The sequence below is a fragment of the Felis catus genome, chromosome C2 (assembly GCF_018350175.1).
Source record: "Felis catus isolate Fca126 chromosome C2, F.catus_Fca126_mat1.0, whole genome shotgun sequence".
Lineage (NCBI taxonomy): Eukaryota > Metazoa > Chordata > Mammalia > Carnivora > Felidae > Felis > Felis catus.
The window spans coordinates 131,677,397-131,699,050 of NC_058376.1; the positions used below are offsets into that span (position 1 = coordinate 131,677,397).

General features: G+C 36.9%; 1 protein-coding gene across 3 annotated transcripts in view; it reads left to right on the plus strand.

The window, feature by feature from the left end:
* PIK3R4 (phosphoinositide-3-kinase regulatory subunit 4) overlaps window positions 1-21,654 on the plus strand; it is a 74,560-nt gene that overhangs the window by 39,771 nt on the left and 13,135 nt on the right. For all 3 annotated transcript variants that reach the window (XM_003992127.5, XM_045037597.1, XR_006585503.1), the window contains 4 exons: window positions 929-1,130; window positions 3,198-3,385; window positions 4,375-4,585; window positions 7,375-7,540. In XM_003992127.5, coding sequence (XP_003992176.2) covers window positions 929-1,130; window positions 3,198-3,385; window positions 4,375-4,585; window positions 7,375-7,540 — 767 coding nt within the window. The remainder of the gene's footprint in view (window positions 1-928; window positions 1,131-3,197; window positions 3,386-4,374; window positions 4,586-7,374; window positions 7,541-21,654) is intronic.

Sequence of the window (21,654 nt, forward strand, 5' to 3'; positions counted from 1 at the left end):
AATTGCTATTTTATTAATTTTTTTTTCCATTGGCATTATAAAAACATTATAGAGGATTCTGTGGATGGTTTGAAAGTAAAGAAAAAAATGCAGAACTATTTTGTTTATCAGAATATTTCACATTGAATTATTGAAATTAAATATTTAGTATTAATTGGCTGTCAGTTTCAAGTATTCTAAGTGCCTTGAGTAGAATAACTTAACTACAATTTCAAAGTAGCCCCTCCCCCCAAATTGTAAGATGGGTGCTAATAATTACTTCATTATCTTCATTTTCTGGAATCAGTAGACGTTTAGAGAAATTGGGTAACTTGCCCAAGGTTACACATACAGTAAGTAATGGAGCTTGAATGTACGTAGGCAGTCTGACTTTAATTATACTATTTCCCTAGGGTGTGTTGCTTGCATTTGCAGGTCAGCCAGCATGTATCCATTTCTGAGGTGTATAGAATGTTTTATATACCATAGAGGGCCTTCACACGTAGTGTCTCATTTAATATTCTCAACACATCTAGGATAAGGGTGAAGCATATAGACTTTCTCTTGCTTAATATTGTGTTTCCAGAATTTTTGTTTAGATAGTAAATGTTTATTCAAAGTTACATATTAAACATGTACTAGATACCAGGCACTGTATTAAGTTCCTTGGAGATTTCAAAGGTGAGTTATACTTGAATGCTCCCATTTAGAAAGAAAACTAAGATATAAATTATGATACAAAATGGAAAGTGCTATAATAGAGAGTGTTCTGGATGATCAGAGTAGAGATGTTTTTCTATATTGATACTTTCTTTTTCTCTTGTCTTTGCTTCATTTTACCATTTTGACTCTTAAAATTTTAAATTAGTGGTTTGACCCTTCAGTCATTCCAAGGCCTGTTATTACTTTTGGAAATAATCTCTGTAACATATGTTTTATTTGATTTTAGGGAATGACAGAGGAAGAGGAAGACAAACTCTTGGCACTGAAAGACTTCATGATGAAATCTAACAAAGCAAAGGCCAATATAGTAGACCAGAGCCATCTTCATGATAGTAGTCAGAAAGGTGTAATTGACCTAGGGGCATTAGGCATAACTGGGAGACAAGTTGATCTTGTTAAAACCAAACAGGAACCTGATGACAAGCGAGGTTGGTACATTTATATATGTGTATGTGTTTAGTGTGTTATTACTTCATAAGACTTATTTCATAAGGCATATTAGTTGTAGCTAATTAGAAGTAAAATAAGTCACATTTTCCAGATATAGAACTTTCAAGTACTGTATGTGACTCCATTGCGTAACAGGCATATTTAGGGGAGGAAAAGTGGAGAATTGAATTAACAGTTAAGAGCTTATGTAACCTGTCACAATTATGGCTTTCTGTGTCAGAATCAAGATTCAAACCAAAGCTGGACTCCAAAGCCCTATTGTTAATAATAATAGAATAATGTTGCCTTTGTGGATTTACATGATTGAAGATGGAATCCTGATTTTTTAATCCTTTAAACACCAACCCAAGTCAGTAATCAATGTTAAAACGAGATAATTATCTAGTGTTAGTGGGTAATGCCCAGTGAATTGAAAAGGACAGTCTTGTTATTAACAATGAAATAACAAAAGAGTAGAGACCAGAGAAGACTTAATCGTTTCAAGTCTCTAGATTTAGAACTGTCAGCTCTGTGACAAGGATGTTGACATTCATTGTATGAGGTTTTTAAGATCTTGTGTATTCTTCCTTTAACCCTTTTTGGAGATGTACTTATTTCCAAGTACATGCATTTAAAAACCACTCTTTTCCAGTATCAGATTTTAAAGGCAGCTGAATTGTATTTAAAAATAAACCTCTAATTGTCAAACTTGGGGTAAAGTATTTGGAACTTCATTATCAGTGGTTTACATCCATAAGTAAAGCACTCATACAGATTATAAGAAAAACACAAGCACCCCAAAAGAAAAACATTGAAGGATTTGAACTTAGAACTGATAGAAGAATAGAAATGCATGTTTGAAAAGGTAGATAAAGGCAAAACAATGAGATGCCATTTTCTGCCTATGTGATTAGCAAAACACTCATGATACCTGTTGTTAGCAAGGTTGTAGGGAAATAGGCATTTTCATACACTGTTGATGAGATTATAAATTGAACATGTTCTTTTTAGAAAGCAACGTTCTTACTCTTTGAGTCACTATAGTCAATTCTGAAAATTTCCCCCAAGAAAACTGACAGGCATGTGAAGAAATATGTAGAAGAGTGTTCTCAGTTTAAAAAAAGGAAATAATTGAAGTGACCATTAATAGGGGAATGGTTAAATAAACATTCAGTGTATTCGGTTGAGAGGAAAAAGCAGATTGTAAAAAACTTTATATTACTTTGTACTACTTTATTTTTTTAATTTTTTTTTATAAAAAAAAAAAAAGTTTTTTTTTAATGTTTATTTATTTTTGAGACCGAGACAGAGCATGAACAGGGGAGGGTCAGAGAGAGAGGGAGACGCAGAATCCGAGGCAGACTCCAGGCTCTGAGCCGTCAGCACAGAGCCTAATGTGGGGTTTGAACTCACGGATGGTGAGATCATGACCTGAGCTGAAGTTGGACGCTTAACCGACTGAGCCACCCAGGTGCCCCTGTACTACTTAATTTTTGCAAAATGATATGGTAGTATATCATAAATGATACAGTGTATGAGATTTACAAAGTTATAGGGGCAACTCATTCTATATTTTGTAATTAATACTAGAATTTTGTGTTACCGAATGTACTTTTTGTAATTGGAGAAAGATGTTTTAAAAAGATTTTCTCATCTCTTTAGTCTGGAGGTAACTATATAGCAATTGACTTTTACATTTTGTTTGTTTCCCAAGTAACGGATACTGGGAGTAGGTCATATCAGTGTGGTTGGTGACATTTGAGAAAGTTGTTTTTCTTGTTGGTTCTCGAGATAAAGTGGTTATTTGAAATTGAGCCCACCTTAGGAAACTAGGAAACAATTAGGTCTAATTATTAATGCCACTGAAAGTGCATCTGTTCCATCTGCCCTAGAGATAAAGTGAGGGTTAACGAATTGATCTATAAATATAAATAAATTGGAGATCATAAAGAACAAATAGGATGTGAAGTCCATTGCTATCCCTCCCTAACCAAAAAAATAAATAAAAGTGCATATTGGTTTTAGAGGTTTCCTTTAGACTGACTATTCTGAACCTGTTTTTGTAGCTAGAAAACACGTAAAACAAGACTCAAATGTAAATGAAGAATGGAAAAGTATGTTTGGGTCACTGGAACCACCGAACATGCCACAGGCCCTACCTAAAGGGAGTGACCAGGAAGTGATTCAGACTGGGAAGCCTCCTCGTTCTGAGTCCTCTGCTGGCATTTGTGTCCCTTTGTCTACTTCTCCACAGGTACTATCATCTAGGCAGTAATCCTTGTGTTTTTCAGTCCCTTTCTACTGCTTTGGTTGTTTAAAGGCTGTGTACTATACTGGGAAAATCAATATAGTGAGTTGTCCTTTAAGGGAGGACGTGTTTCTTCTTTCTTTTTTTTTCTTCAAATTATATTTAAATTTAACTTAGTTAACATATAGTATAATATTGGTTTCAGGAGTTGAATTTAGTGATTCATCACTTACATACAACACCAGTGCTCATCACACGTGCCCTCCTTAATGCCCATCACCCATCTAGCCCATTTCCCACCCATCTCCCTCCATCAACCCTCAGTTTGTTCTCTCTAGTTAAGGATATGTTTCTTTCTAAGACAGGTTTATCTTTAATTTTATAGCCAAGGGGAAGTCTAGTAATTGAAAGCATCAAAAAGGGCCTTGCTGTAGAGTGCTCCCCAATAAAGTGATCTGAAATTGTGGGTTGAAGACATCATTATGGACTGTAATTATAATTAGGTTGCAGTGAACCTTTTAAATCTTTTATTCTTTCTTTACTATAACATATCTGTAAAATAGCAAAAACATCTCTGGAAGAAAAGTCCCTAGTTTGCCATCTGTGAGAAATGTTACAATTTTTATGTATTTTAAGTATATTTGTAATGTAAGGTAACTCTTCCTTAAGCCAATATGTTTTAAGTGAAAAATACTAACTGAACCAACTGATAAATTCTATTTTTATTCACTTAAATTCTGTGGATTTTTGTTTAATGTTATTGCTATACTGATAGTTTTTTTTAATAATGTAGAAGTTTGGAAGTGTAATACTTGTGGTTAAACTTTATTTTAATGAGATTTTCACTGAACAAATGTCATTATATTTAAACGGATTTAAAAATTGGCACGTTAATAAGGAAAAAAGCTGATATAATGAAAAGAGAACATCAGTACATTTTTATCATCGAGTATACCTTGCTTTATAACATACATACTTATAATTCTGTTTTGCAGCTTCCAGAAGTGACAAATGTCCAAAATAGAAAACCAACAATACAGGTTTTAAGTAGTACAATTTTACCGTCTACCTACCAGATCCGGATCACAACGTGTAAAACGGAACTTCAGCAGCTCATACAGCAAAAGCGGGAGCAGTGTAACGCCGAGAGGATAGCTAAGCAGATGATGGAAAATGCTGAATGGGAGAGCAAACCACCACCACCTGGTAAGAGTGCCGCTGCTGGGTAGTTGTATTCTAGCCCGGGTGCTGGAGCCTAGAGTCTAATGCAGGGTGCTGATAATTAATTACCAGGAAGAAAGAACAAAACTGTCACTTGAAAGCCTAGAGGAAGAAGCATTAAATGAGAAATTTTAAGTCATTTGTGGAGTTTGGATCTTCTTAGCTGTCAGGGCAACTCGCAGTGTCTTATTTAGGCCATGTAGTGTTTCCAGCCTGTGATCCATTTTCCCCATTTATAGTGCTAGGTTTTACCTGCCTACTTAGTGTCATGCCACTTTTTCATAGGATGTCAGGCTTCCTGGGGTAAGCTCCAGTTTTTATTTCTGAAGGGTCTGACATCTATTTTCTTTTAGAAAAGTAAAACATTTGGAAAGTAATGGGTACTTCTAAAAAGCAGACAAAATCAGTTATAACTCCAGCACTAAGTGATTATCAACATTAAGATTTGGGGGAAACGCTACTATATTTTGAGAAGATTTAAGAAATACTTCAGATGAAAATGTGGCTCAGCTATGTTAACAGACTTTCCCTGTATACATGTAGAGCTAGAGCTAGTTTTTGATACTAGATTTGTAGATTTTAAAAACATTTTTAGTGAGTTTCTGTATACAGATTTTAATAATAAAAATTTAACTTGAAAACTCTGAGAAGAAATGCATAGTGTGTTTATGCTTAGAGATTTAAAAATCATGTGAATTCCCATGTGCTTCCCATTGTGTACTCTGGGGAGAATGCTGGTAGAGACAAATGATTTTTTTAATGTTTATTTATTTTGAGAGGGTGGGGAGGGGAAGAGAGAGAGGAGAGAGAATCCCAGATGTGGCACAGAGCCCCACGTGCTGTCAGTGCGGAGTCCTGCACAGGGGTTGATCCCACGAACTGTGAGATCTTGACCTGAGGTGAATTCAAGAGTGGGATGCTCAGCCAAATGAGCCAACAGGCACCCCTAGACATAAATGACTTAAAGATTAAAATATTAAGTGGTTAAGTGGCCTCTCAGGTCACATGAATTTTAGCAAAATGTGCTGGAATGTTTAAGTTGTTTCTGTAATATAGTTCAGTGTTACATACCAGCTCTGCTTTAAAAACAAAAAAACTTAACCACAAACTGTCTACTTATTTGACAACAGAATGTCTTTATAAGTAGCATTTTATACTTATGTGGAACTATACCTTTTCTTCAGAAAATCACAGAAAAGGTATCAAGTTTTGAGGTTCAAAAAATGTGGAATGACTGTTGGACTTTTGATTTTTTTCTTCCCACACTTGAGTGGTTGTGTGAAATTGATTTTCTCTAGAGGGAAATGTTCAGTCTAGCCTGGTAGATTATCTAGACTTCACGGCAAAGTGTTTTCGATCACTTTCAAATCTAGCATATCCTCCTTAAAAGTCACATTCAGTTGTTCTTCCCACACATGTGAGCTAGAGGTCCAAGGGTAAACATATTTTTTTTATCTTAGAATTAGCCATGTTTGGCAGGAGTCTTGCTTTCATTTTTGTTTTCTTGTAAAAAAGAAATAATTTTATCCTAAAATGATACTGGTATTACTTAATTAGGCACTGTGCTGAATCCCAAAACAGGATGATCTTTTATTTATTTACTTTTATTATTATTATTTTCTTTTTAGAGGAGAGCGACTGCAAGCGGGGGAGAGGGGCAGGGGCAGAGAGAGGGAGACAATGAGAGAGTGAGAGCGAGAGCGAGAGCGAGAGAGAGAGAGAATCTTAAGCAGACTCCATGCTCAGCACAGACCCCGACATGGGGCTCAATCCCACAACTTTAGGATCATGACCTGAGCCAAAATCAAGAGTTGGATGCTCAACCACCTGAGCCACCCAGGCACCCCCCAATACAGGATGATCTTTAGTATAGCTTTCTGTTTTATTTTAAAATTGATTAATATTAAATATTAAATGTTAAACTAAATATAAAAGTTTACTCTTCAAACATTGAAGACATTTGTTTATATGCAAGAACCTATGCTAGATACAGTGAATGATTCAGAATGGATATGACATGGTCTCTGGCCTCAACAAATCTATAATTTATTAGAAGAAACAAATCATACACAAAAATATACATAATAAAACATGTGCATAGATGTCATAAAGTACTGGAAAGTCCATGGGCTATAATTAATAATACTATTTATACTAACATGTTGATATCATACAATAAGTGATTGCAAGTAGAGAAGACATCAACATTTGGGTGTTTACTGTGGATGTGGGACACAATATTAGATACTTTATACATCTCGTTTGTCCATATCCATCCTTTGGGTTCAGTAATAATTCCCTCATTTTACATTTGAGGAAATTGAAGCTCAGATAGTTTAAATAAGTACCTCAAGGCCACACATTATATTATGATGGGTCTGGGTCTTTGAGACTATAAGAACCAGGTTGCCTCCCTAGCACCCAATTTCTGTAAATTAGGGTAGCCATTATCTCTGCCTGTTGAGCAAGTAGTCAGGGTTTTCCCAGGTAGTGAGTGATTATTGTTCCTTTTCAGATACTAGAGAAGGGCCCCAGGTACAGTCACTCTCAGGCTCTTTGAGCAACACTTCATTGCTATCTTGGATGTCTTACTCAGTAGATAAAAGTATCTGTCGTGGCCTAGTAGGCCACTCTGTATTGGCTAGCTCTTGGAACCCTTTGTTTAGTTCTTATGATTGGTTTCATGCTGGTTGTTGGTGACTGTAGCTGGGAGGTGAGAGAAGTATAGTATTTGTAAACTATAGTTCAAGACATACTCCTTTGCTTTTCCTTAGGGTGGCGTCCTAAAGGGCTGCTAGTTGCACATCTTCATGAACACAAATCTGCTGTAAATCGAATTAGAGTCTCTGATGAACATTCCCTTTTTGCAACGTGTTCAAATGATGGCACAGTGAAAATTTGGAATAGTCAAAAGATGGAGGGGAAGACCACCACTACCAGGTAATACGTGCTTGGGAGGAGAATCCATTTATTTAATCAACAAATATTTATTGAGTGCTCACTCTGACAGGTGCTTTAGGAACCAGGGATATATAGAAGTGATAAAGGGGCACAAATACCTGCTCTATGGGGCTTTCCTTCTCGTGAGAGGTGACAAACAATAAATAGTATAAAAAAGCAGAACATATAGTATGTTACATGGTAAATGTTATTAGAGAAAAATATAGGAGGGAAGACAGATAGGGAATAGAGTAGGGGGTGGGGTAGAGTAGAATTTTAAATAAATTGATTGGAGACTGCCTCCCAGAGATGATGTCGTTTGAGGAAAGACCTGAAACAGGTGGAGGAAAGAGTTGTGTGGATCTCTCTGGGAAGAGCATTCCAGGCAGAGGAAAGAGAGATTTCAAAGGCCCTGAGGTAGAAAGATGGTTTGGCACGTTTTGAGGAACAGCAGAAAGGTCTGTGTGGCTGGCGCAGAGTGAGCCAAGAGGGAGGAGGGAGAGGGGCCAGATCATATAGGGCCTCGTAGGCTATTGTAAAGGACTCTTGACTTTTACTCTGAATGAGATGGGAGCCTTTGGAAGGTTCCAGGCAGAGGAGAAACATGGTCTGAGTTAAATTTCAACAGAACTGCTGTGGCTTTTGTATTGAGAATACCGAAGCAGTTAGAGGCTATGATAGTAATTCAAGAAGAGGTGGAGGTAGTGGGAAATGATCGGATTTGGGATAGATTTTGATGGTAGAGCCCAAATTTTGCTAAATGGGTTAGATGGAACATGAGGAAGAGAAAAGTGAAAGATGATGGAATGGCTAGCCATGGAAGGAAAACACTCACTGTACCATTGCCCTGCTGTTATGGTCAAGATGGAGTTTAGTTATGACTTTGAAATCCCTAAAACTGTTTGTGCTGATGTGATTTTGATAAGTGTGATTTAGATTCGTACATTTTTGTAGTTGTGTCCCTACTTGCTATGCAGTCTGTCTGCCAGCCCTCCATTTCCCCATCCCCGTCACTCTTACCATACTCATATTTGTTCTGTTCCTAGTTTGGTCTAGGTCTGAAAAGAAAGCTACTAGATGTCAAAATTGAATTTCATGTGGAAAAAAGAGATCTCTGGTGCTTTTCATGTTATCAGTTCGGCAACCGCAGTTAACCACAAAATCATCAAACAGAGTATCTTTGATAACTAAAATAAGTCAAAAGTTGACCTTTTTTTTTTTAAGTTTATTCATTTTGAGAGAGAGAGAGAGCACGAGTGAGCATGCGTGTGACTGGGGGAGGGACAGAGAGGGTGAGAGAGAATCCCAAGCAGGCTCTGCGCTGTCAGCACAGGGGGCTCTGTCTCAGGAACCATGAGATCATGACCTGAGCCAAAATCCAGAGTCGACACTCAACCAGCTGAGCCACCCAGACACCCCAAAAGTTGTCTCTTTAATGAACAATGTGATACAGTTTTGTGGTGTTTATTTTTTTAAAAGAGCTCTGCATTTTTACTCTATGCTTAATTGTTTTTCATGTTCATTCTTTCTTGGCATTGCATTGGTCGGAACATAAATCAAAAACCAATAACAGAATCCCAGAACCCAGGGTCCATTTAGCAATTTTTTGTCAACATTTTATTAGAAATTTCAAACCTGTAAGAAAAGTTAAAAAGTTTCACAGAGAACATTCATATTCTTGCCTCACAGATTCTGTAATTTTACTGTATTTGTTGTCATGTAATTATCCATCCACCTCTCAATTCATCTTTTTAAAATGTATTTCAAAATAATTTGCAGATATCAGTACACTTCCTCTAAACACTTCAATTTATATATCGTTAGCTAGAGTTCAGTCTGTGTTTATAGTTCTTTTTTTTGTTTGCCATAAATTCATATGCTATGAAATACACAGATCTCAAGCGAACCATTTCATGAGTTCCAATAAAAACATACACTCTGCAACTTAAACCAGTCTCATGGCATGTAGCCACCATACCAGAATGCCCTTTGTGGAAAACCCCTGCCTTCCCCCTGCCTACAATCATTTAAAAAATTTTTTTTCCACCATTATTAGCATTTTTGTTAGTATGTTAAATATCCCTTCTGATAATTATTTTTCAAATGATCTTTGTTATATCATCATCAGTTGAATTCATTGCCCCCCTTTAAAAAATATTTTTTTTTAATGTTTATTTATTTTTGAGAGAGACAGAGCATGAGCCGGGGAGGGGCAGAGAGAGAGAGGGAGACACAGAATCTGAAACAGGCTCCAGGTTCTGAGCTGTCAGCACAAAGCCTGATGTGGGGCTCAAACTCACGGACCGTGAGGTCATGACCTGAGCTGAAGTCGGATGCCCAACCAACTGAGCCATCCAAGTGTCCCTCATTGCCCATTTTATGAGGAGGGGAAGTTCATTTGACATGTGTAAACCTCTCAAGTAAGAAATTGGAATCATTGGTTAACTTTGCAAAAGTCTCATTTGTTAATTCCCAAATGATTTTTATTACTGAGCCATGCCTTCTGTATTCCAGTGTCATATTTTAGGGAGTAGTATCCAAGTGTCACATTTCAGAAAGTGGTACTCCCGAAAATGTGGCAGTTTAGCTGACTGTATAGTCTTTGGGAAGTATGATAATTAGAGATTGGATTTCCTCTGAATGCAGCTGCTCTCTTGCTTTGCTGTAACACCTGCTGTCTTATTTGTGGAGTGTAGTAGGCCTTGGCTTGGGGGTGCTTCATTCCAGGGTGGGGAGGAAGGGAAGGGAACAGAATGTGTTGCCCTCATCACATGCCTTCATGAACTGGATTAGGGAAGAGGCAGGCCATTATTATTGTCAGATCCAAGTGGGGAACAGCTGGTGGCTGGGAAAGAGAAACAAACCTCTTTTTTCTTAGGAAAAGTTTTTTTTTTTTTTTTTTTTTTTTTTTTTTTTTTAAGGAAATGTTACTAGTACATTCTGACTACTGAGGTTTTTCCCCTATGCATTATGTTGGCTGACCACCCACTTCCCAGTCCTGACTTTCTCACTGAATTATGAATGGTGATTTAGGTCACCTGGATCTAGGCTCTTTTGGTGTGTCCCTTGGGGACTAGTTTGTGAAATTTGTTGTTTTTAACCTTTCACATAGATTTTTAAAAAACTTAATCCTTTATAGTATTCGAAATTATTTTCCATATCCTTCTTGTACTACCCTATTTTTGGCTCATTTAACTTCTCAATTTGGGGGGAGGTTGAAGAATTTGGTACTTGTTGAATGTGATGATAAAACATCTCAGTGGAGTTCTGTCTTAATGAAAAGTTGATACAATATGAGAGGTGTGCAAGGAAGTTATCAGTGTTAGGGTAACATATAGAGTCACTGATAGTGTTTGGAGGTTGAAGTGTTTGAGTGGTATGGCTACTCTAAAGAAAAGGGAGCATAAAGGCCCATAAAAGCCCTGAGGATGCCAGAGGCCTTAATCTTTGCCAGTCGAATTTCAGAGACAGGAAGAGAACGGTCAGAAAAGGAGAGAGAAGAAGCCAATCAAGTTACATCAGACTGCAATAGAAGAAAGTTGTTGTTGTTGTTGTTTTGTAATGTTTATTTCTGAGAGAGAGAGAGAGAGAGAGAGAGAGAGACAGAGCATGAGTGGGGGAGGGGCAGAGAGAGAGGGAGACACAGAATCCGAAGCAGGCTCCAGGCTCTGAGCTAGTCAGCACAGAGCCTGACAACAGGGCTCGAGCTCACAGACCTTGAGATCATGACCTGAGCCAAACTTGAACGCTCAACTGACCGAGCCACCCAGGCACCCCTAGAAGAAAGTTTTAAGAAAGGAACTTAGAGGCGACTCTGAAATGTAATAAAACCAACTGGCACGATTGGGCATTCTCATATAGTGAGTGCCCTTTGGTGGAATGCAGTTGATATATCCATCATCCATGGAGGGCTTTTGACAATATATATATTTCAAGGCTTTATGATGTCCATATCCTAAGAAAATAACTAAGAATGAATTCAGAGATTTAGTTTTAAGGCTGTTCAGAGTGGCTTTCTTTATAACAGTAAAAAAAAAAAAAAATTAGAAACAAACTAGAGGTTCAGCAGTAGGGGTTAAATTGGATAAATAAGTGATGGTGCAAAAACAAAACTGATGTGGAAATGAATTTTTTGATGAAATATATTGATATATCATGTGAGAAAATATGTTTAAGAAGTAGGTTTAAGAACCCATGTAGGGTTTCTGTTTTTGGAATGACAAAGTAAGGATTTCTAAAAATCTGTTCCTTCATAAAAATAGAACACTGGTAGATACTGTCAAAATCAACATTTCCAGAGCTCTAGAAATTAAAGGTCCTGCAATAGTCTGAAGAGTGTTATTCACGAAAATCAGCTGATTCTCAGAACACTGAGCCATGTGTTCCCTAATTTTATCCCCTTTTACCAAGCAGTGCAGTAGCTTTGAAAACTAATAGCCGCCCAACCCTTTATCAAGCTTTGCAGTAATTTTGAAGTTCACGGTTCAACAACTATGGTAGCCATGAAAACCAGAAGCTTCGTTGTGCTTGGAGGGGTCATAATGGCTAAAAGCCCCATCTCTAAGGAATTGTCACTCTTTGACCTTTCTGCCAGCTTGCTGGAAGCTCCATTCTTAGGGTCTGTCTTTATTTCACTGGGCTCATCTTGTTCTTTGAGAAAAACTATGCCCACAGCACATTTGTTGAAATTATCAATGCTATTTGTTTAACACTGCAGTGGCCCGAGGTGGCATTACCAGTTGTAAGGGGCCAACAAAAAACTTAAAAGGAAGAATTAGGGAATGAGATGTCTTTAGGGGCCTTTGAAAAGTTCATACCCACATGCATGTGTAGGGTTGTTCACATGCCCAAGAAAGAACTGAGAAGCCCCTGAGTTCTCGCCTCTAGCTGACCTTGAGACTCTATACAAGCAGGAAACGAAGGATAAGGCAGAGTTGTAACCCTCTTTGTGGAAGGTGTGCACAAACACAGAGAGCCTCAGCAAAGGCTAGAACACTTACTGTTTTAAGGCATGAAGGGAAATGTCTGTCCAGTCATTAGCTGACCACTAAGTTAACCCAACAAAGACTAGTGGCTACACTAGAAAAAGATACAGACTTTATAGAATTAGTCCAGGAAAGTCACTAAATAAATAACTTTGGAATATTATTTCCAAAGTTTACATGTCAATTAGATTACCTAGTTTTTTTTTTTTTAATGTTTATTTATTTTGAGAGAGAGAGAGAGTGCACACCTTCACAAGCAGGGGAAAGGCAGAGAGAGAAGCAGAGAGAGAATCCAAGCAGGCTCTGCACTGTCAGCCCACAACCCAGCGTGGGGCTCAAACCCAGGAACCGTGAGATCATGACCTGAGCAGAAATCACGAGTCCGACTTCACCGACTGAGCCACCTAGGCACCCCGAATATCTAGTTTTGATCAAAAAATTGCAGGTCAGGAAAAGAAACAGGAAAGTATGGTCTATACACAGGAAAACAGAGTCAGTGGAAACTATTTCTCAGTAATCTTAGATATCAGACTTGTTAGACAAAGATTTTAAATTAGCTATTAAAAATATGTTCAAAGAATTAAACTGTGTCTAAAGAATTCAAAGTGAGACAAATATCTCACCAAATATACATATCAATGAGAAGGATAGAAGTGATCAATAGAAATTCTGGAGTTGAAAAGTATAACTAAAATAAGGAAATAAATGAAGTTCAAGTCACATGAGAGGATGAACAGATTTCAGCTGGCAAAAGGAAAAATCAGGGACTTGAGGATAGATCAGTTGACATGATCCAATCAGAGGATCTAAAAAAGAATAAGGAAAAATGAACAGAGCCCCAGAGGCCTACAGAATGCCAACATAGACATAGGAGGGGTCCTAGAAGGCAAGGAGAGAGAAAAAGGAGCAGAAAGAATATTTGAAGACACATGGCTAAGCATTCCCCAGATAGGGTGGAAAACATTAATCTACACAGTTAAGAAGGTCAGTGAACTCCAAGTGTGATGAAAATGAAAGAGAGCCATATTAGACACATGATAAGTATACTATTGAAAGACAGCATCTTGAAAGCAGTGAGAGAAAACTGACTTATCACATATGAGGGACCCTCAATAAGATTAACAGCTGACATTTCATCAGAACTGATGGAGACTGGAAGTCAGTGGGATGGCATATGTGTTGAAAGAAGAAGACTGTCAGCTGATAATTCTATATCCAGCAAAATTGCCCTTCAAAAACAAAGGACAAATTAAGACATTCCAAGGTAAATAAAAATAGGGAACTTACTGCTAGGAGCTATTCCCTAAATGAAATATTAAAAGGTGTTTTTTGTGCTGAAAGAAAAGGGCATAAGACAGTAATTTGAATCCACATGAAGAAATAATATTGATAACGGTAAATACTATTTATAAATAAATATACAAGTACAAATTATTTTTGTAACTCTTTTTTAACCTGCTGTCTCATTTAAAAGATGTCCACATAAATAATAATAAAACTGTGTTTATGGGCTTGTGGTATATACAGAGTTTGTGTGACAATAATAGTACAGAAGAGGGAGGGGGGAACAGAGAGATATTAGAGCAAAGTTATTATGTATTAATGAAATTAGTATTAATCTGATCATTTTTAGATGTCACATGTATTTCCCAGGGAAACCACTGGGAAAAAAACTTGTCAAAAACATGTTATATAAGAAACAAGGGAATTCAAACGGTATACTAGAAAATATATTTTTAGGGGCGCCTGGGTGGCGCAGTCGGTTAAGCGTCCGACTTCAGCCAGGTCACGATCTTGCGGTCCGTGAGTTCGAGCCCCGCATCAGGCTCTGGGCTGATGGCTCAGAGCCTGGAGCCTGTTTCCGATTCTGTGTCTCCCTCTCTCTCTGCCCCTCCCCCGTTCATGCTCTGTCTCTCTCTGTCCCAAAAATAAATAAATGTTGAAAAAAAAAATAAATAAAATATATTTTTAACACACAAGATAGCAGTAATGGAGGAATACGACAAGAATAACAACAAAACCTGTAAGACAGAAAACAAATAGCAAAATGTCAGACATAAATCCTGCCTTATTCACAATCATAAATGTAATCAAAAGGCAGATTTGGCAGAAAGTATGAAAAAAACCTGAAATGACTATGTGCTGTCTACAAGAGACACACTTTATTTTTATTTATTTTTTCATTTTAAAGCATTTTAATTCCAGTACGGTTAACATACAGTGTTATATCAGTTTTAGGTGCACACTACAGTGATGCAGCAGTTTTATACATTATTTTAGTGCTCATTCTAAGTGTACTTTAATCCCCTTCAGCATATTTCACCCATCTCTCTACCTACCTCCCCTCTTGTAACCATCAGTTCTCTATAGTTAAGAATCTGTTTTTGGTTTGTCTCCTTTTTTTATTTTGTTTCTTAAGTTACAGATATGAATGAAATTGTACGGTAATTGTCTTTCTCTGGAAGAGTTTATTCTTTGAATTGAGTAGTATTTCCACTGTGTGTATTTACCACATCTTTATCCATTCATCTATCAATGGACACTTGGGCTACTTCTATATTTTGGCTATTATAAATAATGCTACAGTAAAAATGGGGCTGCATATATCTTTTTGTATTAGTATTTTCATATTCTTTGGATAAATACCCAGTAGCGCAATTCCTGGACCATAGGGGTAGTTCTATTTTTAATTTTTTGAGGGACCTCCATTACTGTTTTCCACAGTGGCTGCACCAGTTTGTATTCTCACCAACAGTGTATGTGGGTTCCTTTTTTTCCCCATCTTCACCAACACTTGATGTTTTTTTTGTTTTTGATTTTAGGCATTCTGACTGGTGTGAGGTGGTATCTCTTAGTGGTTTTGATTTGTATTTCCCTGGTGATGAGTGATGTTGAGCATCTTTTCATGTGTCTGTTGGCCATCTGTATATCTTCTTTGGTAAAATGTCTATTCATGTCTTCTGCCCATTATTTGTTTTTTTTGTATGTTGAGTTGTGTAAGTTCTTTATATATTTTGGATACTAACCCTTTATTGGATATGTCATTTTAAAATATCTTTTCCCATTCCTGAGGTTGCCTTTTAGTTTTGTTGATTGTTTCTTTTGCTGTGCAGGTGCTTTTTTTTTTTTTTCTTTTCTTTTTTTTCTTTTTAATGTAGTCCCCATAGTTTATTTTTGCTTGTTTCCCTTGCTTCAGGAGACATATCTAGAAAAATGTTGCTATGACCCATGTACAAGAGCTATACTTTAGATCCAAAGACACGAATTAGTTGAAATTAAAAGGACTAAAGAGGGTGTACCATACAAACAGTACCTAAAAGAGGGCTGGAACAGCAATATTAATATTGGAAAAAATAAACCTTAGACAAAAATTGCTACTATAGATAAACAAGGACATTTTATTATGGTAAAAGGGTTAGTGCATCAGGAAAACAAAACAATTGCAAACACATGCACCTGATAATGGATCCCCCAAATGAAGCAAAAGCTGACAGAATTGAAGGGAAAAGTAAGATAATTCCACAATAGTTGAGACTTTAGTACTCTGCTTTCAATATAGGTAGATATAGACAGATAGAACAAGTAGGTATAAGATCAGCAAAGAAAATAGAAGACTTGATCAACAACATAAACTAATCAGATCTGACAGATTTTAATAGAATACTCTATCCAGCAGTAGCAGAATACAAATTCTTTTCAAGTCCATGTGGAACACTTTCCAGATCAAGCCATATATGAGGCTGTAAAACAAGTCTCAGTGATTTAAAAGGATAGAAACATACCAACATATATGTTCTTTCAACGTTGTTTTTTTTTTTTTTTTTTTTTTTTTTTTTTTTTTAATTTTTGGGACAGAGAGAGACAGAGCATGAACGGGGGAGGGGCAGAGAGAGAGGGAGACACAGAATCGGAAACAGGCTCCAGGCTCTGAGCCATCAGCCCAGAGCCCGACACGGGGCTCGAACTCACGGACCGCGACTGCGAGATCGTGACCTGGCTGAAGTCGGACGCTTAACCGACTGCGCCACCCAGGCGCCCCCAACATATATGTTCTTTAACCACAGAGGGATGAAACTAGATACCAGTAACAGAAAGGAATTTGAGAAATTGACAAATATGTGGAGATTAAACACCATATGGCTAAATAACCAGTGATTCAAAAGGAAGTTAGAGAATACTTTAAATGAATGAAGATGAAAATACAACATTCAAAACTTACGGAATGCAGCTAAAGGAGTGTTCAGAGAGAAATTTATAGCTGTAAAATCTATATGTAAAAAGAAAGATTTTTTTTTTAATAGTTTATTTTGAGAGAGTGCAAGAGTGCACAAGCTTTGGGGAGAAGCAGAGAGAGAGAAAGAGAGAGAGAGGGAGAGAGAGAATCCCAAGCAGTATCCATGCTGTCAGTGTGGAGCACCGTACGGGGCTTGATCCCATGAACCATGAGATCATGACATGAGCCAAAATCAAGAGTTGGATGCTTAACTGACTGAGCCACCCGGGAACCCACAAAAGAAGAAAGATCTCAAATCAATAACTTAGCCTTAACCTTAGGAAACTAGTTAAAAGAGCAAAGGAAACCCAAAACAAGTAGAAGGAAGGAAATACTAAAGAGGAAATAAATAGAAAATAGAAGAATGAAGGAGAAAAATCAACAAAAGCAAAGGTTCTTTGGAAAGATGAAAACTAACTTCTACAGTAACTAATATAAAAAAGAGAGAGGACTCAAATTACTAAAATTAGGAATGAAAGAGGAGACATTACTACTGATGTGACAATAAAAGGAATTATGAATGGAATACTGTGAATAATTGTATGTCAACAAATTCGATAACCTAGATGAAATGGATAAATTCCTAGGGAGACACAAGCTGCCAAAAATGACTTAAGAAATAAGAAATAGAAAATCTGTGGGAATGCAAGCTGGTGCAGCCACTCTGGAAAACAGTATGGAAGTTCCTCAAAAAACCAAAATAGAACTACCCTACGACCCAGCAATTGCACTACTAGGCATTTATCCGAGGGATACAGGTGTGCTGTTTCACAGGGACATACGCACCCCCATGTATATAGCAGCACTATCAACAATAGCCAAAGTATGGAAAGAGCCCAAGTGTCCATCAACGATGAATGGATAAAGATGTGGCGTGTGTGTGTGTGTGTGTGTGTGTGTGTGTGTGTGTATATATATATATATATATATATATATATATATAATGAAGTATTACTCAGTAATCAAAAATAATGAAATCTTGCCATCTGCAACAACATGGGTGGAACTGGAGGGTATTACGCTAAGTGAAATGAGTCAGTCAGAGAAAGACAAAAATCATATGACTTCACTCATATGAGGACTTTAAGAGACAAAACAGATGAACATAAGGGAAGGGAAACACAAATAATATAAAATAGGGAGGGAGACAAAACAGAAGAGACTCATAAATATGGAGAACAAACTGAGAGTTACTGGAGGGGCTGTGGGAGGGGAGATGGACTAAATGGGTAAGGGGCACTAAGGAATCTACTCCTGAAATTGTTGCACTATATGCTAACTAATTTGGATGTAAATTTAAAAAATAAATAAATAAAACAAGTTAAAAAAAAGAAATAGAAAATCTGAATAGACCTATAATAAAATATTTAGTTATTTAAAAAAAAATTCCCACAAAGAAAAGCCCAGGAGGATACAGTTTCATAGTGAATTCTACCAAACACTTAATGAAATAACACCCATCTTTCAAAAACTCTTCCAAAAAACAGATGAGGGAACATTTGCTAACTCATTCGATAAGGCCAGTACTATCCTCATGCCATAACCAGACAATTACGTCACAAGAAAACAACAGACCAAGACCCATAGTTAATAGAAGCATAAAAATGCTAAACTAAATACTAGTAAACTGAATCCAGCATATTAAAATGATTATATAACATGACGAAGTTCAGTGTATCCTAAGACTGCAAGCCTTGTGCAACCTACAAAAATCAATTTAGGAATATATCCTATTAATAGAACAAAGGATGAAGATGTCGATCATCTTAACAGAAAGCATTTGACAAAATCTAACCCCCTTTTATGATTAAAAACAATTCAACAAACTAGTTATAGATGACCACAGCTGACATCAAACTTAATGGTGAAAGACTGAAAGCTTTCTCCTTAAGATGAGGAACCAAATAAGGATGTCTGCTCTTGCCACTTCCATCCAGCACCATACTGGAGCTTTTAGAGCAATTAGATAAGGAAAAGAAATGAAAGGCATACAGATTGGAAAGGAAAAAGTAAAACTATCTGGATTTGCGGACAGCATAATCTTGTTTATAGACCATCTTAAGCAATAAAAAGAATAATAGAAGAAATGAGTTCAGCAAAGTTGCAAAATACAAGATGATGCTGTATTTGTATATACAAAAACCAACTGCATTTCTTTGTGCTAACAATGATTGATCCAAAGGTGAAATTAAGAAAAGAATTCCATTTACAATAGCATCAAAAAGAATGGGAATAAATTTATCAAAAAAGTACTGAAAACTATAGTATACTGAAGACCATAAAACATCACTGAAAGAAATTATAGAAGATCTAAATAAATGGAAAGATAGCCTATGTTCATTTAATGGAATAATGGGATACTTAACATTAAGATAGCAATCCTCCCCAAATTGATCTACAGATTCAATGCAATCCCTGTGAAATTTTCAGTTGTCTTTTTTTTTTTTACTTTTTGCAGAAATTGACACCCTGATTCTAAAATTCATAAAGTAATGCAGATGATTTAAATAGCCAAAATACTCTTGAAAGAACCAAGTTGGAAAAGTCAGACTTGGAGATTTGCTACAAAGCTACATTAGTCAGGATAGTATTACATAAAGGTAAATATAAAAATCAGTGGAACAGAACTGACCTGCAAAAATACATTTATGATCATTGTTTTTTGTCAAGGATGCCAGGACAGTTCTATGGAGGAAAGAATAGCATGAACAAATGGTTCTGGTTATCCATATGCAAAAGGATGAATTTCCATGAATTTTTCAAAAGGGATCATAGACCTAAATATAAGAGCTAACCTGTAAAATATGTGCATGTAACTATTCATGACCTTCGATTAGGCAGGAGTTTCTAAAAAATGACTTCAAAAGCACAAGTGACCAAAATAAAAGAGACTTCATCAAAATTACAAACATTTGTGCTTCAAAGGACACTGTCAAGAAAGTAAAAGACAAACCACAGAATGAGAGAAATACTTGTAAATGTAAATACAGAGAATATACAAAGAACTCTTTTAACTCAACAATAAAAGGACAATTAAAAAATAAAGGATTCAAATAGATGTTTCTCCAGATAAGACCCATATGTATACAGAAAGCTGCTCCACATGATTAGTCACTAGGGAAATGCAAAGCAGAACCACAGTGAGATGCCACTTCACACCCTCTAGAAGGGCTATAATCAAAGGCAATAACAAGTGCTAGAGAGGATGTGGAGAAATTGGTACCTTCATACATTATTGGTAGGAATGTAAAATGGTGAGGTAACTGTGGAAATCAGTTTGACAGTTCCTCAAATGTTAAACATAGAGTTACCTAACGACCCCTCAATTCCACTCGTAGGCATAAACCCAAGACAGTTGAAAACACTTGTTCACATGAAAATTTGAACATACATGTTTGCAGCAGCATTATTCATAATGGCCAAAAAGTGCAAGCCACAATGTCTATAAGCTGTTGAATGGATAAACAAATGTGGCGTATCCATACAATGGAGTATTATTTAGCCATAAAGAGGAATGAAATGCTGGCACATGCCACAACATGGATAACCTTGCAAAAACATTATGCTAAGGGAAAGAAGCCTGATCCACAGGTCAGTGAGCGTATTGTATGATTCGACTTATATGAAATTTTGGCAAATTTAGGCAAATCCACAGAGACAGAAAGATTAGTACAGACCTTCCTCAGTTTATGATGGGGTCATGTTCTGATAAAGCCATCATAACTTGAAAATATCATAAGTCAAAAATGCATTCAATATACCTAACTTGCCAAACATCATAGCCTCGCATACCTTAAATGTGCTTAGAATTAGAACACTTACATTAGCCTACAGTTAGGCAAAATCATTTTAACAGAAAGCCTATTTGATGATACCGTGTTGAATAATCTCATGTAATTTATTGAATACTGAAAGACCAACAGAACGGTTGTAGGGGTTCATAATGGTTGTAAGTGTATCAGGTCTTTTTTAATGTTTGTTTATTTTGAGGTGGAGAGGGGCAGAGAGAGAGGAGAGAGAGAATCCCAAGCAGGATTAGTGTCATCATCGCAGAGCCCAATGCAGGGCTCGATCCCATGAACCATGAGACCATGCGCTGAGCTGAAATCAAGAGTCAGATGCTCAACTGACTGAGCCACCCAGGTGCCCGAGTATATTGGTTTTTTTACCCTCATGGTCACCTGGCAGCCTGGGAGTTGCGGCTTTCCTGCCACTGGTCAGCATCATGAGAAAATCATGTCACTGATCTTGCTACTGCATGTCACTAGCAAGAAAAAGATCAAATTCAAAGTTTGAAGTATGGTTTCAACTGAATGCCTGTTGCTTTCACACCATCATAAAGTAAAAAAATTGTAAGTCACGGATGGTTTACAGTTGCCAGGAGCTGGGGTATAGAGGATGGGGAATGACTGCTGATACGTATGGGGTTTTTTGGGGATTAGATAAGGGTAACAGTTATAAAACTTAGTGACTATACTGTCAGTCTTAAAAGAGTGAATTTTATGATAGGTAAATTATATCTCAGTATCAAAAAAGAGGGAGAGAGAGCAAGCAAGCAAGCAAATGCAAGAGACTGAGTAATGCTGGAATTTTTTTCTCTCCCAGCTAGTCCTTGGCTCTCTTTACTCATCTACCATACTGGTTGGGGTCCTGTAGGCACTATGTTTGAGAAGTATGTCCAGACATTTATGTGGAAATGTTTATAGCAGCATTATTCATAGTAGGTAGAAGGCAGAAACAACACAAATGCTCATCAGCTGATAATGGATACACAAAATGTGGTATTCCATACAATGGAATAATAGTTGCTGTAAAAAGGAATGGGTGAACCTTGAAAACACTATGTTAAGTGAAAG